The sequence below is a fragment of the Apteryx rowi genome, unplaced genomic scaffold, assembly GCF_003343035.1.
Source record: "Apteryx rowi isolate R43461 unplaced genomic scaffold, aptRow1 scaffold_48, whole genome shotgun sequence".
Classification (NCBI taxonomy): domain Eukaryota; kingdom Metazoa; phylum Chordata; class Aves; order Apterygiformes; family Apterygidae; genus Apteryx; species Apteryx rowi.
The window spans coordinates 416,829-438,853 of NW_020450738.1; the positions used below are offsets into that span (position 1 = coordinate 416,829).

General features: G+C 40.6%; 1 protein-coding gene across 4 annotated transcripts in view; it reads right to left on the reverse strand.

The window, feature by feature from the left end:
- LOC112972243 (alcohol dehydrogenase class-3) overlaps positions 1-10,565 on the reverse strand; it is a 30,190-nt gene extending 19,625 nt beyond the window's left edge. For all 4 annotated transcript variants that reach the window (XM_026078472.1, XM_026078471.1, XM_026078473.1 and 1 more), the window contains exons 1-8: positions 10,530-10,565; positions 7,751-7,852; positions 6,687-6,828; positions 6,087-6,174; positions 4,645-4,864; positions 3,658-3,918; positions 2,758-2,893; positions 1,703-1,841 (exon numbers count right to left, since the gene is read on the reverse strand). In XM_026078472.1, coding sequence (XP_025934257.1) covers positions 1,703-1,841; positions 2,758-2,893; positions 3,658-3,918; positions 4,645-4,864; positions 6,087-6,174; positions 6,687-6,828; positions 7,751-7,852; positions 10,530-10,541 — 1,100 coding nt within the window. In that variant the 5' untranslated portion in view covers positions 10,542-10,565. The remainder of the gene's footprint in view (positions 1-1,702; positions 1,842-2,757; positions 2,894-3,657; positions 3,919-4,644; positions 4,865-6,086; positions 6,175-6,686; positions 6,829-7,750; positions 7,853-10,529) is intronic.
- Positions 10,566-22,025: the final 11,460 nt, after the last annotated feature.

The window sequence follows — 22,025 nt, forward strand, 5'->3', positions numbered from 1 at the left end:
TAGGCATTCCCTCCTCTTTCTGCTGCCTGGAGAATTTTAACATTCATTATTAGTATCATAGGACATGCTTAGAAATAAAGCACTGAAGTTATGCACAGGTTCATAACAGGGAAGAGAGATCAACTGCTGGATGAAGTTTGCATAGTTGATGCAGTGTTTCCAGTTGTAAGAAGTACAAATGTAATTACTGTCACCTGAATTATCCAAAATCAGATAAAGCAGAGAGCGTCAACTATTTCTGAGAAAGTGACATACACTAAATCAAAATCAGTATGGATTGAGGTGAAATACAATGAGGAAGATGAGTTCTTAGGATAATGCAGGCAACTTTGTTTATCTGTATGTAGATAAGCCTAAATATGAATAAACAGAATTGCCTGCATTAGTGCAAATACACAGGAAGAGAGTCTCTTCTAATTGAATGTTTCCTCTCCACTTTTCTTCTTATCTATCAGCTGATTCTTCCCTTCACTCAATATATGTTCTTAAAAAGTATGTGACCTACACTGCTAATAAGCTGGTTGCTACTCTAAGAGGCACTGATAGCTATTTCATAAGAGTCTGAATTTTCAGCAAATTAAAGAGCATCTTGTTAAAACTCCCATTTAAGAGGTGAGCACTAAGTGAGCTGGCCTCTATCACAAGCCCACACATGAAAATACACTGCAGGACAAGGTCTAACACATCTGAGGCTAAAACCGACTGTTCCTTTCCCTGTTCTGTTCAGTGCCTTAGATTTCTAACCTGCAGTTTCAAGTTTTGCCACTGTATCCCCATGCTGGTCCCTATCTTCCCTCAAGGGCATCCATGCCCACATTTGCAGGGRGCTTCCCAAGGACTGCCTAATACATCCTCTAGTAAGAATATACCCTTCTCTGAGCTTTGTGCTGCTGTTGCAGGTTGATCACCAGTTGCTGCTCACCACTTTTCAGGGGCAGCAAGGCTCACGCATCCAGCAGATTTTTCACTAGCAAATAGAGTTGCTTCATTCTGCAGTGGGGTCAGAGCTTCACTGGGAATTTTTAATACAGATCACAGCTATGGTACAAGTCTGCAATATGAATAGTCAAAACTGCCTGGCAAAAATTCCTGTAAAGCTAACTGACCATGCTAAGATGTACAAACCAGTCATGTTAACGTTCTACACATATCATACTAAAAAAAAATAGTATTTTAAAATAAAGCACATTAAAAGATCATTCCAAATGATGGTTTATAGTGGATCTACCCTAGTCCTAAGGCAATAATTGTTGTTTAAAAATCTACTATTTGGTTCAAATAGACTAACAGCTTAATGACTTTTGTAAAAGTGTTAGATTTAATTCATAGGAACTCTCCTTTAATATCTTTACATCTATTCTTCCAAGGAAGAATGTTCTAGCAATCAGTTTTGGAAGCTGAAGGCTAAAAACAACTTCTTCCCCCTTTTCCTTTTTCAGTTTTACAGAATTTCATCTTTCCCTTGCACACTGTTGCTTGCTTTTAACCCTCTGCCTATGTCTCATACCCACTATATAGACTGATTTCAGCACATGCCTAGAAGTCCTGAGAAAGCATTTGTTTCATCTCAGAATGAATGTACATGCTGTATGTCAACCCTTATCCTCCCTGTTTAAAACATGGCACTGGCCAAGGAACATGTGCCTAGACACTGTCCCATCAAGAAGCCTTTTCTACACCCTTTAAATATTATGAACATTACCTCTTTCCTGAATGCATCAGCTCAAAAGCTTCATTAACTTTGTCAAAAGGCAGATTGTGAGTCACAAATTCATCAACTTTGATCTTTTTGGACATGTARTCAGTCACCAGTTTCGGTACGCTGTCTACGCTCTTCCAGCCTGAAAGAGAGCAAGTGTGCATTTGTTTTTCCGCTGTCCTCCCACTTCAGAACAAAGAGACGAAGAGAAACATACAACCCTCACAGGGGTACTTATGTGACAGATATGCTGAGAAACTGAAGGCCTGAAATCAGTGACATGTTTGTCCCTCCTGCTCTAGGAGGGCAGTGAGTAAGGAATGTAGGAGGACAGGCTAGATCTGGCAATAGAGCGCATGTTAGCCAAACACACTAGCGCACTAACCTTTCACTAGTATTTCAGTGTTGAACACAGCAGCCCTCGCCTCAGAAAGCATGCCCTAGGCACCTCCACCAGCCCCTCTATGTGATCTTTGTACTAGGGAAAACAGCAGCATAAGAATGGTGTGAAGTCTGGATACCTATATGAACTTCAGCAGTTACTGAATTCCCCAAGTTACTGCTGGCTGTAGAAGTCTCTACCTGCTTCTGGTCTGGCAGCAGGAAAGGCTGATTGTGAACTTGTTATAAAGGAAGCTTTAAAATAAAAAGCAACAAGTTTCCACTTTAGTGACTAAGTGGCACTTCTTTCTCATATGGAGCCCCACAGTTTGCTTAGTGACAAGAAAAACATGTTTATGCAAGTTTCAGTCTCCCCAGAGATCAGGTCCTTTTCCTGCATATCCCAAATTTTCAGTTGGTAATAAAGCAACTACTCCATAGCACTTTTTTTTACAACTGAATAGTGTATGGCTATGTTCTGCATTTGAAATTTGAGAGATACGATACCAAGATGTTTATCTGTAGCCTGTCTGTAGGAATATACGATTTTAAAAGCCAACACAGCATTCTTAATAACCTGCCAGTAGTTCCTTCCACAAACAAAAGCAAGGCAGTATGTTCCTCCCACATTTAAGCCATACTAAGTTATCTGTAACATCATACCAAAACTAAGTTACCTCCAAACGCGGTGCCTTTCCACGTGCGCCCAGTTACTAGTTGGAATGGCCGGGTAGAGATCTCCTGACCGGAAGCAGCGACTCCGACTATCACGCTGACTCCCCAGCCTTTGTGGCAGGCTTCCAAGGCAGCCCTCTTCACAGAYGGATAGGACAAAGCAGAGCATTTATCACTAATGTTTATGCTGCMCATATGCACTGTGAGTTATGCACTGGTACAGGTTATACCCCCCCCCCCTCCAGTTAATGAATCACCACAACAGCATTTAAGGAACAACAAATACACTGAAAACTACATTAAGTTTTCCATTGGTTYAGACTCCCTATACTGTTAAAGATTCATTTTGCTCTTTTTATATCCCATCTGGCTAGTAGAGAAGTCACTCTGAACTCACATGGGGAGTTGTGATAAAGCATAATAAAGAGATCAGAAGCAATGTAGACCTTGTTACTGACAGTTTAGGAATGCTGTTTTCCTTCCTGAAAGCCTAACTTTACATTTAGCAATACTTTATTTCTCTGTATTTCTAAAGATTAAATTCATTATTTTGGGAAGGAAGGGGATGCTGGGTGCTGAGATTTTATTATTCATTGTACAGTATATTTTATATGTGATTTTTGTAAATTTTTCCACTGTCTACATATGAAAACTCAGGGTTTTAAATAATTCCCATTAAGGAAAATGTTTGTGAAGTATAAGAAAGCCATTTTCAATCTAAGTGGCACTTGCTTTCATTATATAATTAGGAGCAGTTGTAAATTGGCATTTTTTAGTCATAGTGGTTATCATTACTATTTCAAAAAAAAAAAAAAAGCATGGCATGTTTTCTGTAACAAGAAAGCAACTAATTTTCCTATTTAGCTAAACCAGTTCTAAGTGGTAGCTATGCAAACACTCACCATGACTCCAACATTACCAATGCATTCAAATGAATAGTCTACCCCACCATYGGTCATCTCAGCCAGCACCTCCTGAATGGGCTTCTTGAAGTCTTGAGGGTTAATGCACTCAGTAGCTCCAAACTCTTTGGCTTTGGCAAACTTATCCTTGTTAATGTCAATGCCAATGATCCGGGATGCTCCTGCTACTTTGCAGCCCATAATAACTGCCAGCCCAACTCCTCCTAAACCAAAGACAGCACATGTAGAGCCACGTTCCACCTGAAAGAGTAAGAGAAGAGCATCAGCAACACAGAGAAAACTCATCCAAGTCAGTGTGAAACACAGGTTACTAAGTCTGTAATGGAGGAAATGTGTGAGTAAATACATAAAGCTACAAGACTTCATCACTTAAATAAGGGGAACTATGCAGAAATTTCATCCCAAAAGTTCTTCAAGTGCTAAGCCTTCCTTTTTGCCCAAAGATGGGGAAGAACTAATCTGGTGAGGGTTTGCTGTGGAGTAATTCAACACAGAGTGGAATGGAAGCAGATGTGGACGAAATACTCAATACTCAGTGCTTTTACAGCAGCTTTGCAATGTCTCAGCCATAATTCTGCCCATGCACACACCAGCGTACCCAACTCTAAGTCCCCAAACACTCCAAAATGACTGTGCATCTGACTCCCATAACCTGCCCTGGACTCGTGCACACTTATCTACCAGCTCTGTCTCACTCTGATCTTCAAAATGGGATGCAGAATCTTTTCACTGCCTGGACTTCCTCTACAAGGCATCAGGTTCTTCTAAGCTGTTCTGGTCTTTATGGAGAGACTAGAAATTCCTAGCTAAACTTTAGCAGTTAAAGAGAATAAAGCAGCAGAAATTTGGTACCTCACAGTTATGGTTCTAAATTAGTCCCTAAGCTGTCTGCGTCCTCTGGCTCAGGTGTAGTGTTGCTAAGCAGTTTGATTACAGGGAAAAGCAAGAGGCAACCACAGCCTTTACCTTAGCAGTGTTAACAACAGCCCCATAGCCAGTTGAGATGCCACAGCCCAGCAGGCACACTTTATCAAGAGGTGCTGCAGCATCTATCTTAGCTACTGAGATATCAGCCACCACAGTGTACTCCGAGAAGGTGCTAGTGCCCATGAAGTGGTAAATCTGCTTTCCTTTGCAGGTGAATCTGCTGGTACCATCAGGCATGAGTCCTTTCCCTTGAGTGACCCTTAAAGCAAAGACAGGAAATTAAAGTCAGAATCTAAGCAGTGACTATCCTCACCAGACAGTAAGTATCCTTTAAGCAACCCAGAGGTACAGCTGCATAACTGCACCTTAATTTTTGAAACATTCCAGTGAACCTAGGAGTTTACAGAAATTAGATGCTATGGGCATAATTCACAGCTATGAAAACCAGTGCAGACTTCGTGCTGTAGTGCCCCCCCAGAAGCACTGAAAGAATCGGAGCCATCAATATGCCGCCCCTGTTAGCCACCAATGCTAACTGCTTGTGCCAGAGTATCACACTCCTGTCTCTTCACTTCCTTCACTCCCGTTCCCTTGAGCAGCACCTGTCAGTAATGTCACTGGTGGGTGAGGGGGTGTTTGGTCTTTTTTTCCAAGTGGGATCTGCAATGAAATCAAGCTAATTTTTGAGCAGCAATTTAAACAGTGTGTCCAAAAATAGTGGCTACTATTATTCCTGTGGCCCTTTGCTGGCAGAGTGGCAGCACAACTGGGTTTAAACCAAGAACTTCCAAATGAAGTTGCAGCACAGTCACTTTAAAGGCTGAAACATATGAACTGCAGCTCTTAGTTTATAAAAGGCGAACTAACTTCCTGTGGGCTGAAGATGGTGACTACAGCCAGATATTCTCCCCAGCCACCAAGATTCATCATTTTTACTACCACTTAAATCCACTCAATGCATCCAAGCTAGACCAGCCATCAAACAGTATTTATGGTATATCAGTCCCAAACACAGAGCATCCTTCCCTTCTTCACCACCTTTACTGCTTATTGGACCTAGCTGGAAATTCAGCTGGGAAGCAGGTCTGAAGGAAAAAAGGGCTTCCCATACAATTCTGTACCACATAATAGCTTTGGTGTTTACTCCACAAGTTAAATTTCCTGAACTATTTCCCTTAAGTATGGATTAAATATGGAGTAAGAGTGTTTGTGTTTCCAAAGCTGTGGATGCAAGCTAGCAGCTCACACCTTCAAATACAGGAAAACAAATCAGATTTATGTAAGGTCAAAAAAGAAACTAAATGTTAAGGAGAATAGAAAATACTGCATAAGTCCCTAATGCATGCACTTTCCAAGTCATTAAATGATGCATCAAGAGATTTATTCTTCAGAGGCAACTCCCATCAATTACGTTTGATAACTAAATCAGGTGCATGTTGAACAAATACTATGCTGTGTGTCAAGACAAAAATCATACAAACCTTATCTTCTGGCACAGATTAGTTTTAGGGTTCTTACAGAACTTGCACTCTCCACACTGGGGGATGTAGAGAGGTATAACTGTATCCCCTAGAAAAAAAAATAAAAATCCACGGCTAGTTATTGAATCAAGCGARGCACTAGGAAAAACACAGAATTCTTTGATTTTCATGGCTTTTATGTGAGCCTGTTCATTTAAAACCTTGTTTGTGTATTAAAAACTGCTTACAGAATAAAGCAGCAGTGTTTATAGAGCGTGCTAGATAAAATGCTGTTTTTCTCATGTCTGAGCAGACAGCCAATCAGAAATTAAACATTCCAGAACAAATAGGAACGTTACTGCAAAACAAAATGACCCAAAACCAATAGTGAAAAAAACACGTTTAAACATCTCTTAAGCCCTTTAAATAAAACAACAAGTAACAATTATCATTTGAAAAAAAAATTTTTTTTAAATTATATTGACCCAGTTTCAAGTAAGAACTCTATAAGCTGGGATCTTTCAAACATTCAGTCAAGAGCACATTAGATAGATGAGTGTTGTATCTCAAAGAGAAGAGAAAACTGCAGGCAAAAGTAAGATGGGCAAGATGTTTTCTTACCTGGCTTTACTTTCGTTACTCCTTCTCCAACACTCTCTACAATCCCCGCTCCTTCATGACCCAAGATCACAGGGAAACATCCCTCGGGATCAGCACCACTCAGAGTATAGGCATCAGTGTGACAGACAGCAGTGGCAACTATCTATAAAGAAATATATAATCTGAGATGTCTTGAAGAATGGAATAGTAGCATGGATTTAAATATTTCCCTGTGGTCAGTAATTCAGGACTACTGCTGGGACAAGTCTGCCAATCCCAGCAGCTTTTGCGATGCTGCCAGCTTACTTTCACTCCTGACAAGGTACATGGTATATCATACTTTGAAAAAGGAAAGTCATGGTAGTATATCTTTTCTCGTTTCCATTGACTAAATTGTGATGTTGAAATTGGGAGAAGACGACACTAGAAATCAGCACTCTAAATTATCTCAAAGCGGGTCAGTGTCCCAGATTTGAAGTTAGTCAGTCTCTCAAAGGTAAAATTACCAGACAGTCCACACCAAACTCTCAGTATTGCATAAATCCAGTTTAAGTCTTAAGCAGCATGTAAAGACCATGCACAGACCCTTCCATGGAGATAAATTTCACCTTAACATATACTTTTTGGCAGATAAGGGCTACTAAAAAGTCCTGATTGAATCAGCAGCTTAGGTTTGGAGAATCAAGAGAGTAATCACACTTCAACAATCAGTAATTTACGGCCTGAATGAAGTAAAATCCAGTGTGTTATACAACTGCAAAAGGTGACAAGCTGCAGTCCTTCAAACAGGATCAAAGATGTTTCTATCTCAGATGTTTTTTGGACGCTTAGCCTGTAACAACTAGAACTGATCCCCAAGACTAGCCAAGACCTTTAGTCCAGAGTGTGGACTGAGACCAATAAAATTTAGACATGTTTTTCATAAACAAAAGATCGAAATACCACAATTTTCTTCTCTGGAAAGCCAGCTAGGACACTAGAACTAATGCCATCCATTTAACAATTTGGTCGGTAAACAAACTACTCAGCTTTAATACTCAGTCTCCCAAAATACAATGCATGCAGTTAACAATTAATTTAGTTACCTTAATGCGAACTTCATGAGCTTTTGGTGGAGCAACCTCCACCTCTTCAATAGAGAGTGGTTTACCTGCCTCCCAGGCGACAGCAGCCTTGCATTTAATAACCTAAAACAGAACAAAAAAAGAAAGAGGACATTTGTTGTATGGTTCATTTAAAATAATTCTTGTTCGACCAAGTGAGGAAGCAAGAGAAAGGCTACTGCTTTTGGAAAGAATCCCAGATTTGAAATTCCTAATTTCAGCGCAAAGGCTTAATGGCCCTACATCTGCTTTCAGGAAGCTAAATAAGAATGAACAAACCAAGATCTGAGACTTGAATGTTACTCTCTTACTGAACAAAAACATAGTAAAGCCAGGAGTGCTCGGGAGATGCTTGAATACTGCAGTGAAATGAGCAATAGTAATAGATTGGATAATAAAAGTGGTGGCTTAAAAGGAGAGACTGGCATTCATTTGAGATGCGTTGCTTGAGCACAGGGTGTTCACATTCAAGAAATCTAGAAAGCGAAGTGGAGATCACTTAATCGTCCGAGACCCACGTTAGGAGTGAACTGCTTGTCCTTATCAGGACAGCTGCTGGGCGGGATTTCTGCCAGGAGAAATGCGTGCATGTGGCTAACATGCAGAGCCCTCCAGTGATGGATAGGGACTGGAGAGACTCTGCTGTACGGTTATTGCCAGCAAGTTACTGTGCACTAGCACCTCCGCAGAGCCTGCACGGATTACTGTTAGCATTTCTTCCATGCAAAGAAGGCCTAAGCCACTGCTATGACATTTGGAAGCATGAAGCATTTCCTAGCATGCGCTATATACCAATACAAAATATGATGTTACCAAGACAAAAGGTGTCACGTGTGTTTGTGTGTTCAAGCAGGCTGTGATGTTCCTGTGGAATCACCAAAATGGGATTTAATGCAAATTCCCCAAACCAAACATTCAGCCATGCAGCCTTTTGCAATTTCTTTGCCTGGAAGGAATAACAGCGCCAGGACCCGCTTGCTGAGCTTGCCAGCTCTGATTCATCACCTGCATGTATACAATAAAATAACAGTAGTTTATGATTTTCTGTAGTACTTTTGTCCTACAGTAAACATAATYGGGCCTTGCCAGAACCAGTTAACACCCTCACTGTACCTGAAATAGCAGAACTACAGATATTTAACTTGGCTCAAACTTGCTGAGATAATTACAGCCAACCTTAAAAGGCCTGAAGCTTTATAACCGTGGCCTGGAGCAAGACAAAACAGATACCCATTCCTACAGGCTGCAGAGGCCTAGGTTGGACAGAAATGTCCTTAACCTACAACTGTGAACTTCTCTTGTCCTGCTTTTTATTACCGACATAAATATTATAGAAATGCACCAAATATAACAAAATAGCTGTGGAGCCACAGCACGGGCATTTGGCTGTAATCTCAAAATGTACCAAAGAATTTGCCAGGAAATCTAAATTCAAGGCACAAAGTACACGGTGAGCCCTCACTCTGTAAATCATTCACTGTTTTTCAACCCATCTCTCTTCCTCTCCTTACAAAGTCACTTGCTTCCTCAAAGGAGATTTGGGTGTTCCCAAAATTTGAATTCACACAAGTTAATTTAAATGAAGGATTAAAGAAGGGAAAAAGAAAAGTCTTCTTATAGGATAGTCTCAGATCTTCCTAAAACTGATATTACACATCCTAAAGCACATCCTAAAGTAATAACTCATGATTCAGAAACTCTGTTAAACCGACTTTTCAAGTAACAATCAGTTAATATATCCATAAAGGCTCCTTGCTATTCAAAGCGGCTACCAGAATATCCAAAGGTTCATAAAGGTTCATAAAACTTTTTTAAGTTTTATGTTGTTGCTTTGCTGAGAATCCYGAAACAAAAAAAATGGAAAGGCTTTGTTCAGTTCTTCATTTTCTTTATTAAATATATTAGCATGAAAACGCAACTGTAGAGTTGCTGTAGCCCACGCAACATGAAACCAAGCTCTGCGCGAGGACAGAAGCAGCCCTGTCCTCCTCAAACAGCTGTCAGCCTGGAGCGGCTCTCAGCGCCCGGACAGTCGGGCAACCCGGCCTGCTGCGGCCCAGGACACTGGACAGCTGCGCTGGAATTAGAGCGGTATTAGATAAGGTTGGACGACGGCGACACGTTGAAAGCAGCGCCGCAGCCTTGCCAGGCTCCGAAGGGTGTCCACGGCAGTCCCGCCCGGCTGCTGCCAGCAGCCCCGAGGGGGAAGGAGCATCTCCCCACACAGGCCCCCTTTCTCCTTTTTCCCAGCTCAAGCTCTGCGGGTCGTTCTCCCAACATCACGACTAACAAACTAAGCACACAAAGGGAATCCCCAAATGCAGAAGAACGTGCATAAAGCTTAATTACAACACACAATGCAGCAACACACATATTTTTAGCTCCTAATCCTGCAAACACAGCAGGAACTTCCCGCCTGGAAATAACTGCACTGATTTCTGTCATAAACGCTATACCCAGAGGGCGGAGATGAGAAGAGCCAAAACGAAGCAGCGCACCCCAAATCACCTTAGCGCGGCAGGCTTGCACCGCGGTACTGAAGAGCCGGCAGCGACGAGCGCGCTGCGCAGGCGGCGAGCGTCCCGCACCCCCAGGCCCCAAAGCCGGGACCGCAGGAGGCGGGGCGCAAGGCTCGCCCCCCCTCCCCCCCGCGCCTCCCGCGCAAACCCCGCGCGCCCCGGGGAACGCTCCGTGCGCGCGAACCCCGCGCGCGCCCCGGGGAACGCTCCGTGCGCGGAACGCTCGCGCCGCGCCGCCTCACCCCGCTCGCCATGGCGCGCCGCTGCCCGGCCGAAGGCGGAGCTGGTGCGGCGCATGCGCGCGGCGCCGGCGCGGCCGTTAGGGCCGTTGGCGGAGGGGCGGGGCGAGGCGGGCTGTGGCGGTGGGGCGGCCAGGTAAGGCGGGCTGGGGAGCCTCCGCGAGGCTGGCGCCCCTCCCGGGTCCCCCTGTGGCCCGTGGGAGGCTGCAGTCACACCTGCTATTAAGAAGCTGTGGGGCGGGTTAGGAAGCCACTAATTCTGTTTTTCACAGTCCCATGGCACAACCCTTTTCTTCCTCCAAATCTTGGTGTTAGTACTCGGTGTGAGCGAGGGTCTAGCTGTTCTCTCACACCTTCCCCAGTGTTTCATTGCAAGGTTGCTGGGTTTGTGGCTTTTTACGTTACGTCATCACCTCACAACACAGTCCCGTCAGTCTAGCAGRCAGATTTATGTTACTCTGCCTGTAAAGGAACAAGTATGTTGTCCTGTGTGGTGGGGTCCAGTCCCCTGATACTGCAGGCATGACATTATCAACTTTTTTTCCTGAACGTACAGCAGTAAGGGGATGCTAACTTACCACTTCTGCACCTGCTCTCTTAAAGATGTGGTGTGCATGTAGAGATATTCCATTTTTAGAGGAGTCACCTTCTTGCACCCAGTGTAGAGATATTTGGCAGTAATCCTGGAGGCAGTAGCTGCCCTCACGTCTCCAGTGTAGATCTTTTGTACCTGAGTCTATACTTGGACAACTAGGCCATAGTGGTGGAGGCTTTTCTACTAGGCAGCGGCAGGCTTTGAGCTGAGTGAAAGCAGCCCCTTTCCAATGCAGGTGAAGTGATTCACAGTGTCAAAGCAGTGAGATGGAAGTTTGGGTTGAGATGCTGTGATACCTTGTGGCAATCTTTGAAGCCAGGGTCCTGTTGCTGCCATCTTGGCCCTGCTGGGCTTGTTAACCTGCCCACACTTTTCTTTTGTTTTCTGAAGGACCATTTTTCTCCAGGGCAGGATGGATAGGGCTTCTTGTGGGATCTGCAGACATCAAAATCAAGTGAACGCTTCTGCTGTTGGCTGTAAGGATTGTACATGTGAGGTGCTGGATTGTGCCAGAGGAGCTGCAGGGTGCTACAAAGTTTTCCTCAGTAAGGCACAGAATTTTTATTTTCCACTGACATGCTAACGAAGCTCAGCAAATACCATAGTTAAACAACAGCACCAACTTGGGGGTAAAAATATCAGAAACTTGGAAATCTGTAGGCTCAAGAAGGCTGACACCTAGCTGGAGGGTAATTTGGGCAGTGAGAGTGCTGTATAGGTTTCACATATGGTGAAATATGTTGAGAAGGAATGAAAGGGGATGTGATCAGGCTGTCTGTCCCACGGCCTTCTTGAGGCTCTCTTATAGTAAGGGCTGTTTGTGTTTCTTCTTGCTTTCACTGGCCACTGTTAAAACCCTGTTGTTCAAATCAAAGTAGGCTTTGTCCATTTCCTTGGTTAAACTCTGCCTCCCCTCTGAATTTCATGCTCTTGGTCATCTGATTTGTCAGTGCTTCCAAAAGACCTTCAAACTTTTCATCCTTAGCTAAATTCCACAGATACTCTGCTTTGTTAGTGGCCATATCTGTGAAGTTCCAGAAACTGCAGGCACTGATTCTGGTGGGCAAAAATATGAATACATAAATCATAACTCCTTAATACTCACTGTTCAATTTCAGAGATTAATGTGGATTTTTTTTTCTTCCCTTGTAGTTTTGTCATGCTATCTCCAATGTTGCTTTGTACTACCGGAAACCCCTGGACATGGTAAGTGATTTTGCAACTTTTCTTTCTCTTCTCTGTACCATGCAAGTAAATCTAGTTCCCACAGTGTGCTTTTGATTGAACTGTCTATTGCTTTGTCATGCGTGCTTCAGTTCTGTATAGGAAAGTTCTGTAGGTGAAGGTTCCTGGTGCTACTGTGCTCTCTGGTTTTAACATTGGCTTGGTTTTGGTCTSTTGTTTTAGCAAATATAAAGTGCTAGTCAGTAATATCAGTTTGGATTGAGAAAAGAGAAGGGCTTGGAAGCACTGTGAGCATGTGGGAGAGAGGCCTGGAAATTGTGTTTTTGCTGGAAGGCCTAGCCTTGGAAGATGTTCTCTGTTCCGTGTGGCAAGTGGCGGGGAAAAGCCCCAAACAACTATTTACGAAGGATGGAGGAAATTCTGCTAGAGGGACGTTACTATTGTAGTATCATGTGTGGAAGGGATCATGACCAATTTGGAAACTGAAGATAAGTTTACTTATCCAGCAGCATTACAATGCTGCAGACCAAGTTCAGTATGTCAAATTCTACTCTACCTTCTGCAAATTTGCTGTGCAGTCGATGCCCTTCTACCATAGTTGTGTTTACAGCAGATGTTATTGTTTAGACTTCAGTGTGGAGTAGTATTTAAGGCTTTTTTGTTCTTTATCCCTTTTTGAGCCAAGGCTTCATCATGGGCTGTGGGAGAGACTAGAAAGACTTTGATCCAAAARAAGTGTTTGTAATTCTGGAGCAGTACTGTGAAGTACTTTTCTGATCTGACATATCTTATCATTATTTGACTTCCTTTTTTGTGCAAAACCTCCTGAAGGCTTTTCATAGTGTTCTTAATAAGCACAAAAACATAGTAAGGGAAATATTTTGGATTGCTTTTGAGGCTGCACCTGGGCAAAATAAGGGGGATAGATAAAACAGAAGGTGGGATGGGTGGGTTCTGGTTATCGCATGCAACAGGTAGAGGAATTGGGCTCAAACGTAGAAGGTGAGTATCCTTTGTCTTCCGTGTAACCCTGCTTTACAACCTTTGCTTTTATCCAATACTGCGTGACRTTGCTTTTTATTGCAGGGATCTGCAGTACTCCTTTTTGGTATGTACCTCCAGAGGGCAGTAGTTTTAGTGAGCGTTTTCTGTACCTTAGCTTTGGCATACAAGATGAGGTTTTAGGAACAAAACAAAAATTGAGGAGCCTTGTAATTATCTGCTGAAATTCAGAGTCTTGCCTAGTCAGTGATCAGTATCAAAAAGGCAGGAGAATCTCCAAGTTGATGGAAAATTAGCAGTAACACATTTGTGGCTCAAAGGAAAGGGCAGCTGAACAGCTTCTTTAGCAACTCACCTTGTAGTGGATGATAGCAGACCATAGAAACTAAGATTGCAGAATTTTCCGTGAAGCTGGCAACTGTGCACACATATCACTCTGCACACTGTAAACCTGTTGGAGATGCCTGCTAGAACCAAATGCTTGATCTTTGCAAAAATCYGATTCTTCTTGCATGTTCAGAAAGTTGATCAACAGTATACAGAGAAAGCAGTAAAAAATAAGCACTGGGTGGCACTGCAATAATGACAGAACTTGTAACTTCACTGTAATCAGATGTACTTACACAATTTGTCAAATGGAAGTTTAAAGTAACTGGTAAAGTGCATGTTATAATTGACTTAAGGCAGAGTTATTTTGTAACAATCAAATTTTGTTTAATCATGGTTTAGATTTTTTTCTTAAATCAAAAATAAATCAGTCAAATTAGCAAAACTTGGAAGTAATACATGGTGACACAGATGGAGGAAGTGGTTTGTTTATAAGACATTAGTATGGCGTTAATGTATAATTATTTGGTCCACAAATCTATTTCTGTGTCTATATTTACTACAGAGTTATCTGACTACTTTTCTGAGACCACTAACTAATATAAAATTAAGGCTGTACATACATATTTGCAGGATTTGGGACACGTACACTTTGTGGGAGGAACTTCTAGTGTTTTCTAGGTGGGGAAGTATAGAACTTGCTTACAGTGGGAAACAAATTATTTTGGTGTCACCTCATTATCTGTAATCTTATTCTTTTTTACTTAGAAAGTAATTAAGAGAATTACGGTAAACTTTTAGAGCAGGGCAAAGTAACTTCTATGTGCAGAAGTTACTGCAAATGGGCAGACAAGATTGTTAACCACTGGTGACTCTTAGTGTGTTCATGATGTGCTGTGTAATTGGTGATCCTGCTGAGGGGGTCACAGTAAGTTCAAAGGAGGTGTGTTGGCTGTAGGCTGGGGTAAGAGTTGCTCAAAAGAGGTGAAAAGGCATTAGTCTTATGGGTCCAAAGTTCTGCTCCCTRTGAAGTGTCTGTTTAGCAGACTGGTCTGCTCAAATTGACAGTCCTCTTTTCTGGGGAAGGTTTTGCACAGTTGTGCTGTAATGACTTGGTGCTGAATATATATCAAAAAGTGCAACAGTATTTGCAAAAGAACATTAGCATAAATTAAACCACATCCATGTATGCCTGTATAAATGTTACTTACATGATAACAAAAAACAGTTACATGCTGATTTATATAATGTACTTTAAATAATGTAATACTAGCTACTGTCCATTATGACCTTTCACTTCTAACCATTCCATATTTGCATGAGCTGCACTCCCTTAAATATCTATTGAGAGAATTATCAATTTATTGAATAAAGGCATGCCGAAAATAAATCTTAAGTTCAAGTGAGAGTCTTCAAAAATTTCTGCTCAATCCTTAGAAAACCACGATTGTTTGATTGCTGTAACAAAGAAAATCAACCAGTTTGTTTTAAACTGTTTGTTTGTTTGTTTGTTTGTTTGTTTTTAAAGAAAAAAACCCAATCCACAAACAAAGCATTTGTATATGGAACTTGGATATGGATCATATCCACTAGTTATCGTCAGATTTTTCCTGTTGCATTAAAGCTTCAGGCAGTCCTATTACTGAGCTGTTCATCAGCTTAGCAGCCTTACTTTTGTGTGGCAGGCTGTCAAAGCCATAGCTTAAATGTTTGACTCAATAGCTTTTTAGTATCACCATTAGAATTGTCATCACACTGAAGAGGAATCTGGGGAAGTTGTCTTCGCTTGGATGGGATCACTTGCACTTTGCTCTCACACAAATAAAGTTTCAGTAAAAGAGAATATCCCCAAAGCATTTGTGAAGACAAAATATTTTCAAACAACTTCCAAAAAAGAGACCTCTGTGGCCTATTAAATGACTCCCCCCACCCCAGGCTTCTTCTCTCTCCTTCATTTTTACGTATTTTATAATATATAAGCTGAAAATTTTATTACTCTATCCTGTCAATATATAATGGTTATATAGTTCAGCGATAAAACTTTTCCAGAAAGGTAGAAGTTTGCCAGAAGCTACTGTAGTCAGCTGGGGTATGAGATGACAAAGTTTTAGCTTCTGCAGGCTGACTCCTTGTTCAGGTTTGCTTACTGTTCCCTGTGTGCCCAGGTGCATACTTTAGTTTGAAAGTGTAACAATTCTGGTGTGCATTAGATTTCTTCATAGTCAGCGCAGAGTATCTAAAGCTGTGGAAATGCACAGCCTCCTTGGTGGTGTGTTAATTTTCCTGTTTAGATATGAATTAATGTCAGGAATGAGATTTTCTTGGAACAGTTGAAGATGTTTCTTTTTTCTTTTCCTTTTTAAATGAGTTCAAACTGATATATTCATAGGATAGGATAACAAAATGTTCAGCTTATRTAATTAAAAAATGCTTCATCAACAGCATAAGCAGATTTTATTTATTGATAATTTACCTCTTTCCTGCAATCGTAGGGTCAAAAGCATCACTGATTTTCTCAAATGGCAGAGTATGTGACACCAAGGCATCCAAATCAAATTTCTTTGCCATATAATCAGACACCAGCTTCGGTACACTCTTTTAACCTGCAACAAAGTCCATAAAACCAAGTTGAGTTAACAGTGAACAAACTAAAATTAATTAATAGTTTGCAAGAAAGATCAGTTTGATCCAAGATTAGACACTTGMTTTCTTATTTTAAGTTTCAAGCCAGTGGTCACACATTATTTACTGATGCTTTTTCTGGCTTATCAGCCATATACGTATTTCACAAAAACTAAGTTTAAGTGTGATTGATGAATGTTTCTTGGGTACAGGAAATTCACTGAACTATAACRTTTGTCAAGTGCATAATTGCTGCTGAACATTCTGTATCTGTTCAGGTTAAATATAAGCTCCACACTGAGCACTGATACACTGATACAGTAAATACTATACCCCGAATACCCTGAACACTGTATAAAATGTGCTCTAACAATCTGGTTTCGATGAACAGAAGTATGCTTTGCTGAACAGAAGTATTACTAGTTGAATGGCAAATCCGTTCTGGTGGGTTTTTTGGTTGTCCTTGCTAAGAGTTTTGGCTAAATAGAAGTGTTTGGTCATTAAACCTTAACTGTTCTGTTAGCAGTCAAATGTTACTCCACAAATTGCTGATTTGTAAGGAATGGGCAAAGTCATAGAAGTATGTATATTTTCTTTTTAAATATTAGCTTGTGTAGTTCTTGCTCAATAAGATGTGAGCCCAAATGACTTCAGTAATATTCTGTGAAAAGGATATTTAGGACATTAAATGCTGTTACACATCCAGTTACACTGAAAAAAAATCTCTTTATTGTTGTTGTGTTCAAGTTTATGATTCTTTTAATAAATTTCAAGTCTAAATGCATTATCACATTTTTCTGTATCCAATATATTGAGTAACTGGGAGGCAAATGATAGAGCCTTATAATGATCTTATTCTGATAATCACTTCCAGAAATTTCAAACCTTTACCAAGTATCCTAACTCTGCTGAGATACTGTCATGAAGGACTATTTAAAATATTCTTTTTTGCATCTGCGTTTTCTTTTACGTCTTTTCAAATTGTTTTCTGTGTTTCCTTCTCCTAGATACTGAAGATTATGTAGAATTAGATTTATTCCTGAAGCATGTGTCATTTTGTTACTTTCATTTTTTAGTAGAAGATTTGCACATTTTCGAGTCAGAAGTTTAATTTCTGAGGTTCCTGGAAAAAAAAATCAGTTTTGGGACTCATCATAGTAAGATCTTAGAATCATTAGAAGTCAKTGCCAGTTATACTGCATCCCTTTATACATTGCCAACAAAACATTTAAATAAACAAAAGCATATTTTGTAATGAGTGGAAGATGCAGTCCGATACCCAGAAGCCGTTGGGTATTGTATACTCTCTTGGATCTCTTTACATATGCTCCTTTACCAGTATCGGCCCAATGGATTCTAAGTTTTGAATGTGTGTGAACCTCAAGAGCAGGCTTACTCAGTTCATGAAAATTTGTGCTTATAGTTAATGTTTAACCTAAGGAATACAATGATGTGTATTTGGACAGTCTCTAAGATGTTGGAAGTTAGTTAAGGAAATCCATCTGTTATCAGCATATCACTGGAAGTGGTGCTYGGCTAACCGCTGATAGACTCATAGGGAGAGACTCTGACTCTGCCTAAGCTGTGTGGGAAAACTGACCTCCAAAGAAGGTGGCGGGGAGCCGGGGAGCGACTGCTCACCAACAGCCACTCCAGCAATCACAAATGTTCCCCAGCCTACTGTAGTGCTTTCAAAGGCAGCTTTCTGAAAGACAAAACACGCTCAGATTGAGAGGGCAATCTCGTCGTTGTTACACAGTCAAATAACTGAGCTCTTAATCAGTTGTTACTGCTACAGTCACATGAACGCTAAAGGAAATTTGACTGTGGATCAAGATRCTGTCTGTGAGATGAGAATCTCAAATCAAAACTCAGTAACTTGACAGAAAAGCAAGTATTAGGAAAATCTCTCTGTTTTCACGGTTGAAGAAAATATGATTGAAGACATAAGAGATTTTCCCCTCTCGTTCCCTTCTTTCCAGCCAGTGGAATTCAGCTATTTGAGAGCATATTCTGAAAGCTTACCAATAAGTAAGGATTGCTTTACATTATTCTGGAGAAAAGTGGCATAAATTGCATCCCAGTAAATGTCATCGCAGTATTTAGTTATGCCAGAGATATACTGTATCCTGTGTAAAAACTGTGGTATTTCACAACACTTATGCCTGCTTTATTTGTCCTGTACTATTTCTTTTGGATTAAATATCCAATTTTAAATATCCATATATCCAGTTTTACTCCATAAAATTCTCATTGACTTGAACAGAGCCAGCCTTCAGACTAGGAAGCATGTACTCTCAAATGTTAACATTTAATGCATGTATACAACTTTGTTAAACCTATCCCATGGTTTGTATGCTTCCCAGACCATCTAGGATATGTAACTACAGTAGTTTGTTACAGACCAAAAAAGAGAGAATGAGAGTGGGTAGCACCAGGAGTATTTTTACAACCTTATGGCCTTTCCATCTCAGTATTGACAAATGTGACCTGACTCGTTGGGAGCCTTTCAGAATGCTGCTGCAAAAATAATTTTATAATCCTTTTACTTTGACGGAATCATCTCTTTCTCTCTCCATCACACTTGTTGATTTCTTTTTCTCAGTGCACTAAACATAAGTGATTTACCTGTGCTTTCAAGGCCCTTCACACTCCTTTGCCGTTTGTTCAGTACCAAAAAGCAAACTCCTACCTGTGTCTGGTCCTTGATTCCAGCTGCCTGCCAGCTTCTCAGGCAGACCCCTCTCTGACTTATTGCCTCTTTTGCAGTAGATCCTTGCCAATGTCTGCAGTGCTACCTTGCGGTCCTTGAAATTCCTTTCTAAAACTTTCCTTTGCTCTGAGGCCTACAAAATCTCAACAACATATTGGTTGTCAAGGTACCATTGCTGCTGCCTGCCATACTAAGCTGTTTTAAATGCTGTTTCTTGGTCATTCCCCTGCCTGACTGTGCTCATCTGTCATCTCTTGTTTTACACCGTTAACTCCATAGGGCARGGCATCCATTTTTGTTCTGTATTTAGAGTGCCCAGCGGGTTGAGCTCCTGGTCTTTGACAAGGCCTGGCAGTTATTGTGTGGTACTAGTGAATAACATCATCTTGGTAGAGAAATACTTTATCAGAGTCAGTGGTGGTACTTGTGGAGCTGGGGTAGTTCTGTCAACTGTGGGAACCTGGGAACTGTCAGGTGAAAACTGGAATAGGGTTTACTGAAGTTAGGTACCTGCTCTTCCAATCTTTATTGCTGAATATTGTGGAATCCTTTATTATGGAATAAAGGGTTTTTTTGGATGTTGTTTTTAAATGCAGGTATCTAAAATCCGCATGTATCCTGTTTTGGATCTCATCCTAAGTCAGTGATAGCTTGTGGCATTACTTTACTAACAAAAACATCTAGTTTAAACCACAGAGAAATGCAAGAGGAATGACGCTATCTCAAGCACATTTCTGGAAATTGCTACTGTAAATATTAGAATAAGGCTGTCACATGACTAGGTTCTAGTGTGCTGTTGATACATTATTATTACTATTAAGTCCTTCAGAACAGAGAAAAGGCCATTTTTTGCAAGTGAGATGCCAGTTACAGGTTTCTCCATTTGAACTGAGTTTCTCAGTACAGATTTCTCCTGAGAAATCTGGAGTGTGGCAMTGTAACCCAACTCTCTCTTCTGACAGTTTTTTTAATAATCTAGGGCTTTATAAAAATTCCCATGATTTCTTTGAGAATTAGTGTTTGTGAGAAACACAGAAATGTATACAAGCCAACWTAAAAGTATTAGCTGGTTCAATAAAGTAAGCACAGATATAATGTAATGGAAAAATAAGTTTTGCATTTGAAAGTTAAAACATTAGCATGTGCTTATCACCAAGTGTACACAGATAAAGTACATATGTATAAGCCTCAGGGCTTAGATTCTAAAGGGGATGAATGTTTACTCAAAGCAGGAAAAGGAACTACAAATGAAGAGATTTGAATAGCAAAATACTGTTTGGCAAGAGGTGCAGTGAATGCTATTCTGTTGATAACAAGGATAAGATGATAAAAATTATGTGTATTTCTATTGAAATAAATGTTTGTTAAAGCAGATACTGTGATATAAAACAGAAGTCTTAATATTGTGTTAGCAAGCAAAGCCAAAAGGATGTGAAGAAAGCCAAAACAGAAATAAGTATGTTCCTGTAATTCTTACAAAAATGAATGCAAAATAAAGACCCTGTGTGCATATTAAACCCTACAGAGCAGAAAATCTCTCAGCAGGTTTATTACAAAGGATGTTTTCAAGAGATAATCAGCCTTTATTGCAATTTTTTAATTATGTTCAAAGCGTATTAGTGTTTTGTTTGTTCTGGAGTATGGCTCCCATTTCAGTTTGTGCAAACCAAAATAAGACCCCGACAGAATGACTAATTCAAGCTCGTATTATTGGTTTAGTACTAACCTAAAGCTGTTAGCAATGCTGTTACTGACACCTCTTTGAAATGCTGGCCCTTTAGCTGAGAAAAAGAACTGTTACCTCCAAGTAATATGAAGATGGAGATAATTGAATACCTCTAAGGGACATGTCAAAACACGAAATGGAGAATTCTGAAAAAAAATTGTTAGCCAAGGTCCTAATCTGGTAAATACTTATGAGTAATTATATATGGGGAATAGTTTCATTGTACTTGTAAGAATCAAGTTCATGTAAATTCCCAGTGAAATTGGTGACTATTTATACATTTCATGCAATTCATATATGATGATAAAAGCATCCTTCCATTCCCCCAATGGTGCCATGTTTTATCCATGCTGCAAGAAAATATTTACCATCATAGGATAYTGTTTTCCTTAAAGAAACTTTTTTCCAGCACATGGTGAGAATTGCTCGGAATGAGTGCTGATCTGACCAGGAATTCAGTTCCCACTGTGCCATCCTGTTCTTCAAACTGTATGATCCAGGCTATGAGTAGAATTCATTTCTGACTGTCTGTAACAATCAGTAACAAAAATCCAAACCAAGCAGTCTTAAGTTTTGGAGCAGGAAATCCAGTTCAAGTATAAACATTGCCAAGATTTCAACTCTTATAATTTGACTTGTTTGCTGTAGACCCAAATCCAGATCATTGGCTTAGAYATCGGTCACATAACAAATGCATTTTTGAATACAAACTCTGGTGAGAATAACTTGGTACCACTAAGTAAGTTAGCAAATGATTGCTCTTAATTCTTTTTAATTCTGTTCCTTCTGTTCCATACAAGCATTGCTCATTTAACAAGTTGCCTGGRCTCTCCCAGATAGAGCAACTGACACCTTTAGAGAAATCCATCTGCATTAAATGTGTACATGCAAAGGGTGTATTCACATATACACAGCTTAGATGGTTGTTGATGGAAAAATTGCTTCTGCTGATTATGTAGGTGGTTGTTAGGCTTCTCTTTATTTTAGGCTTTGTAAAACTTGAATCACACAGTAAATACAAAAGGAAGGAAAGGAAATAAGGAGAAATAAGTGTGTCCTTAGTATATTCCCTTCCTGAACTCACAGGAATCAGAGATGACCTTCACTGGGGCACATGTACCCCAGGGATGTGTCATCCTGTGAAGCTGTTTAGGCAGGATCAGAGCAATGAGGCAGTGCCTGGAACAGCAGCAGATCTCTGGATGAGTGTTGTGCACCAAGTGATGGGCTTCTGGGGRCTGGCTGGATTTCTTATATGAAATGTTTTATATGAGTGCAAGATGCAATTGCAATAAGTCTGAGTCTAATCTTTTGCTACTGTAGAAACTG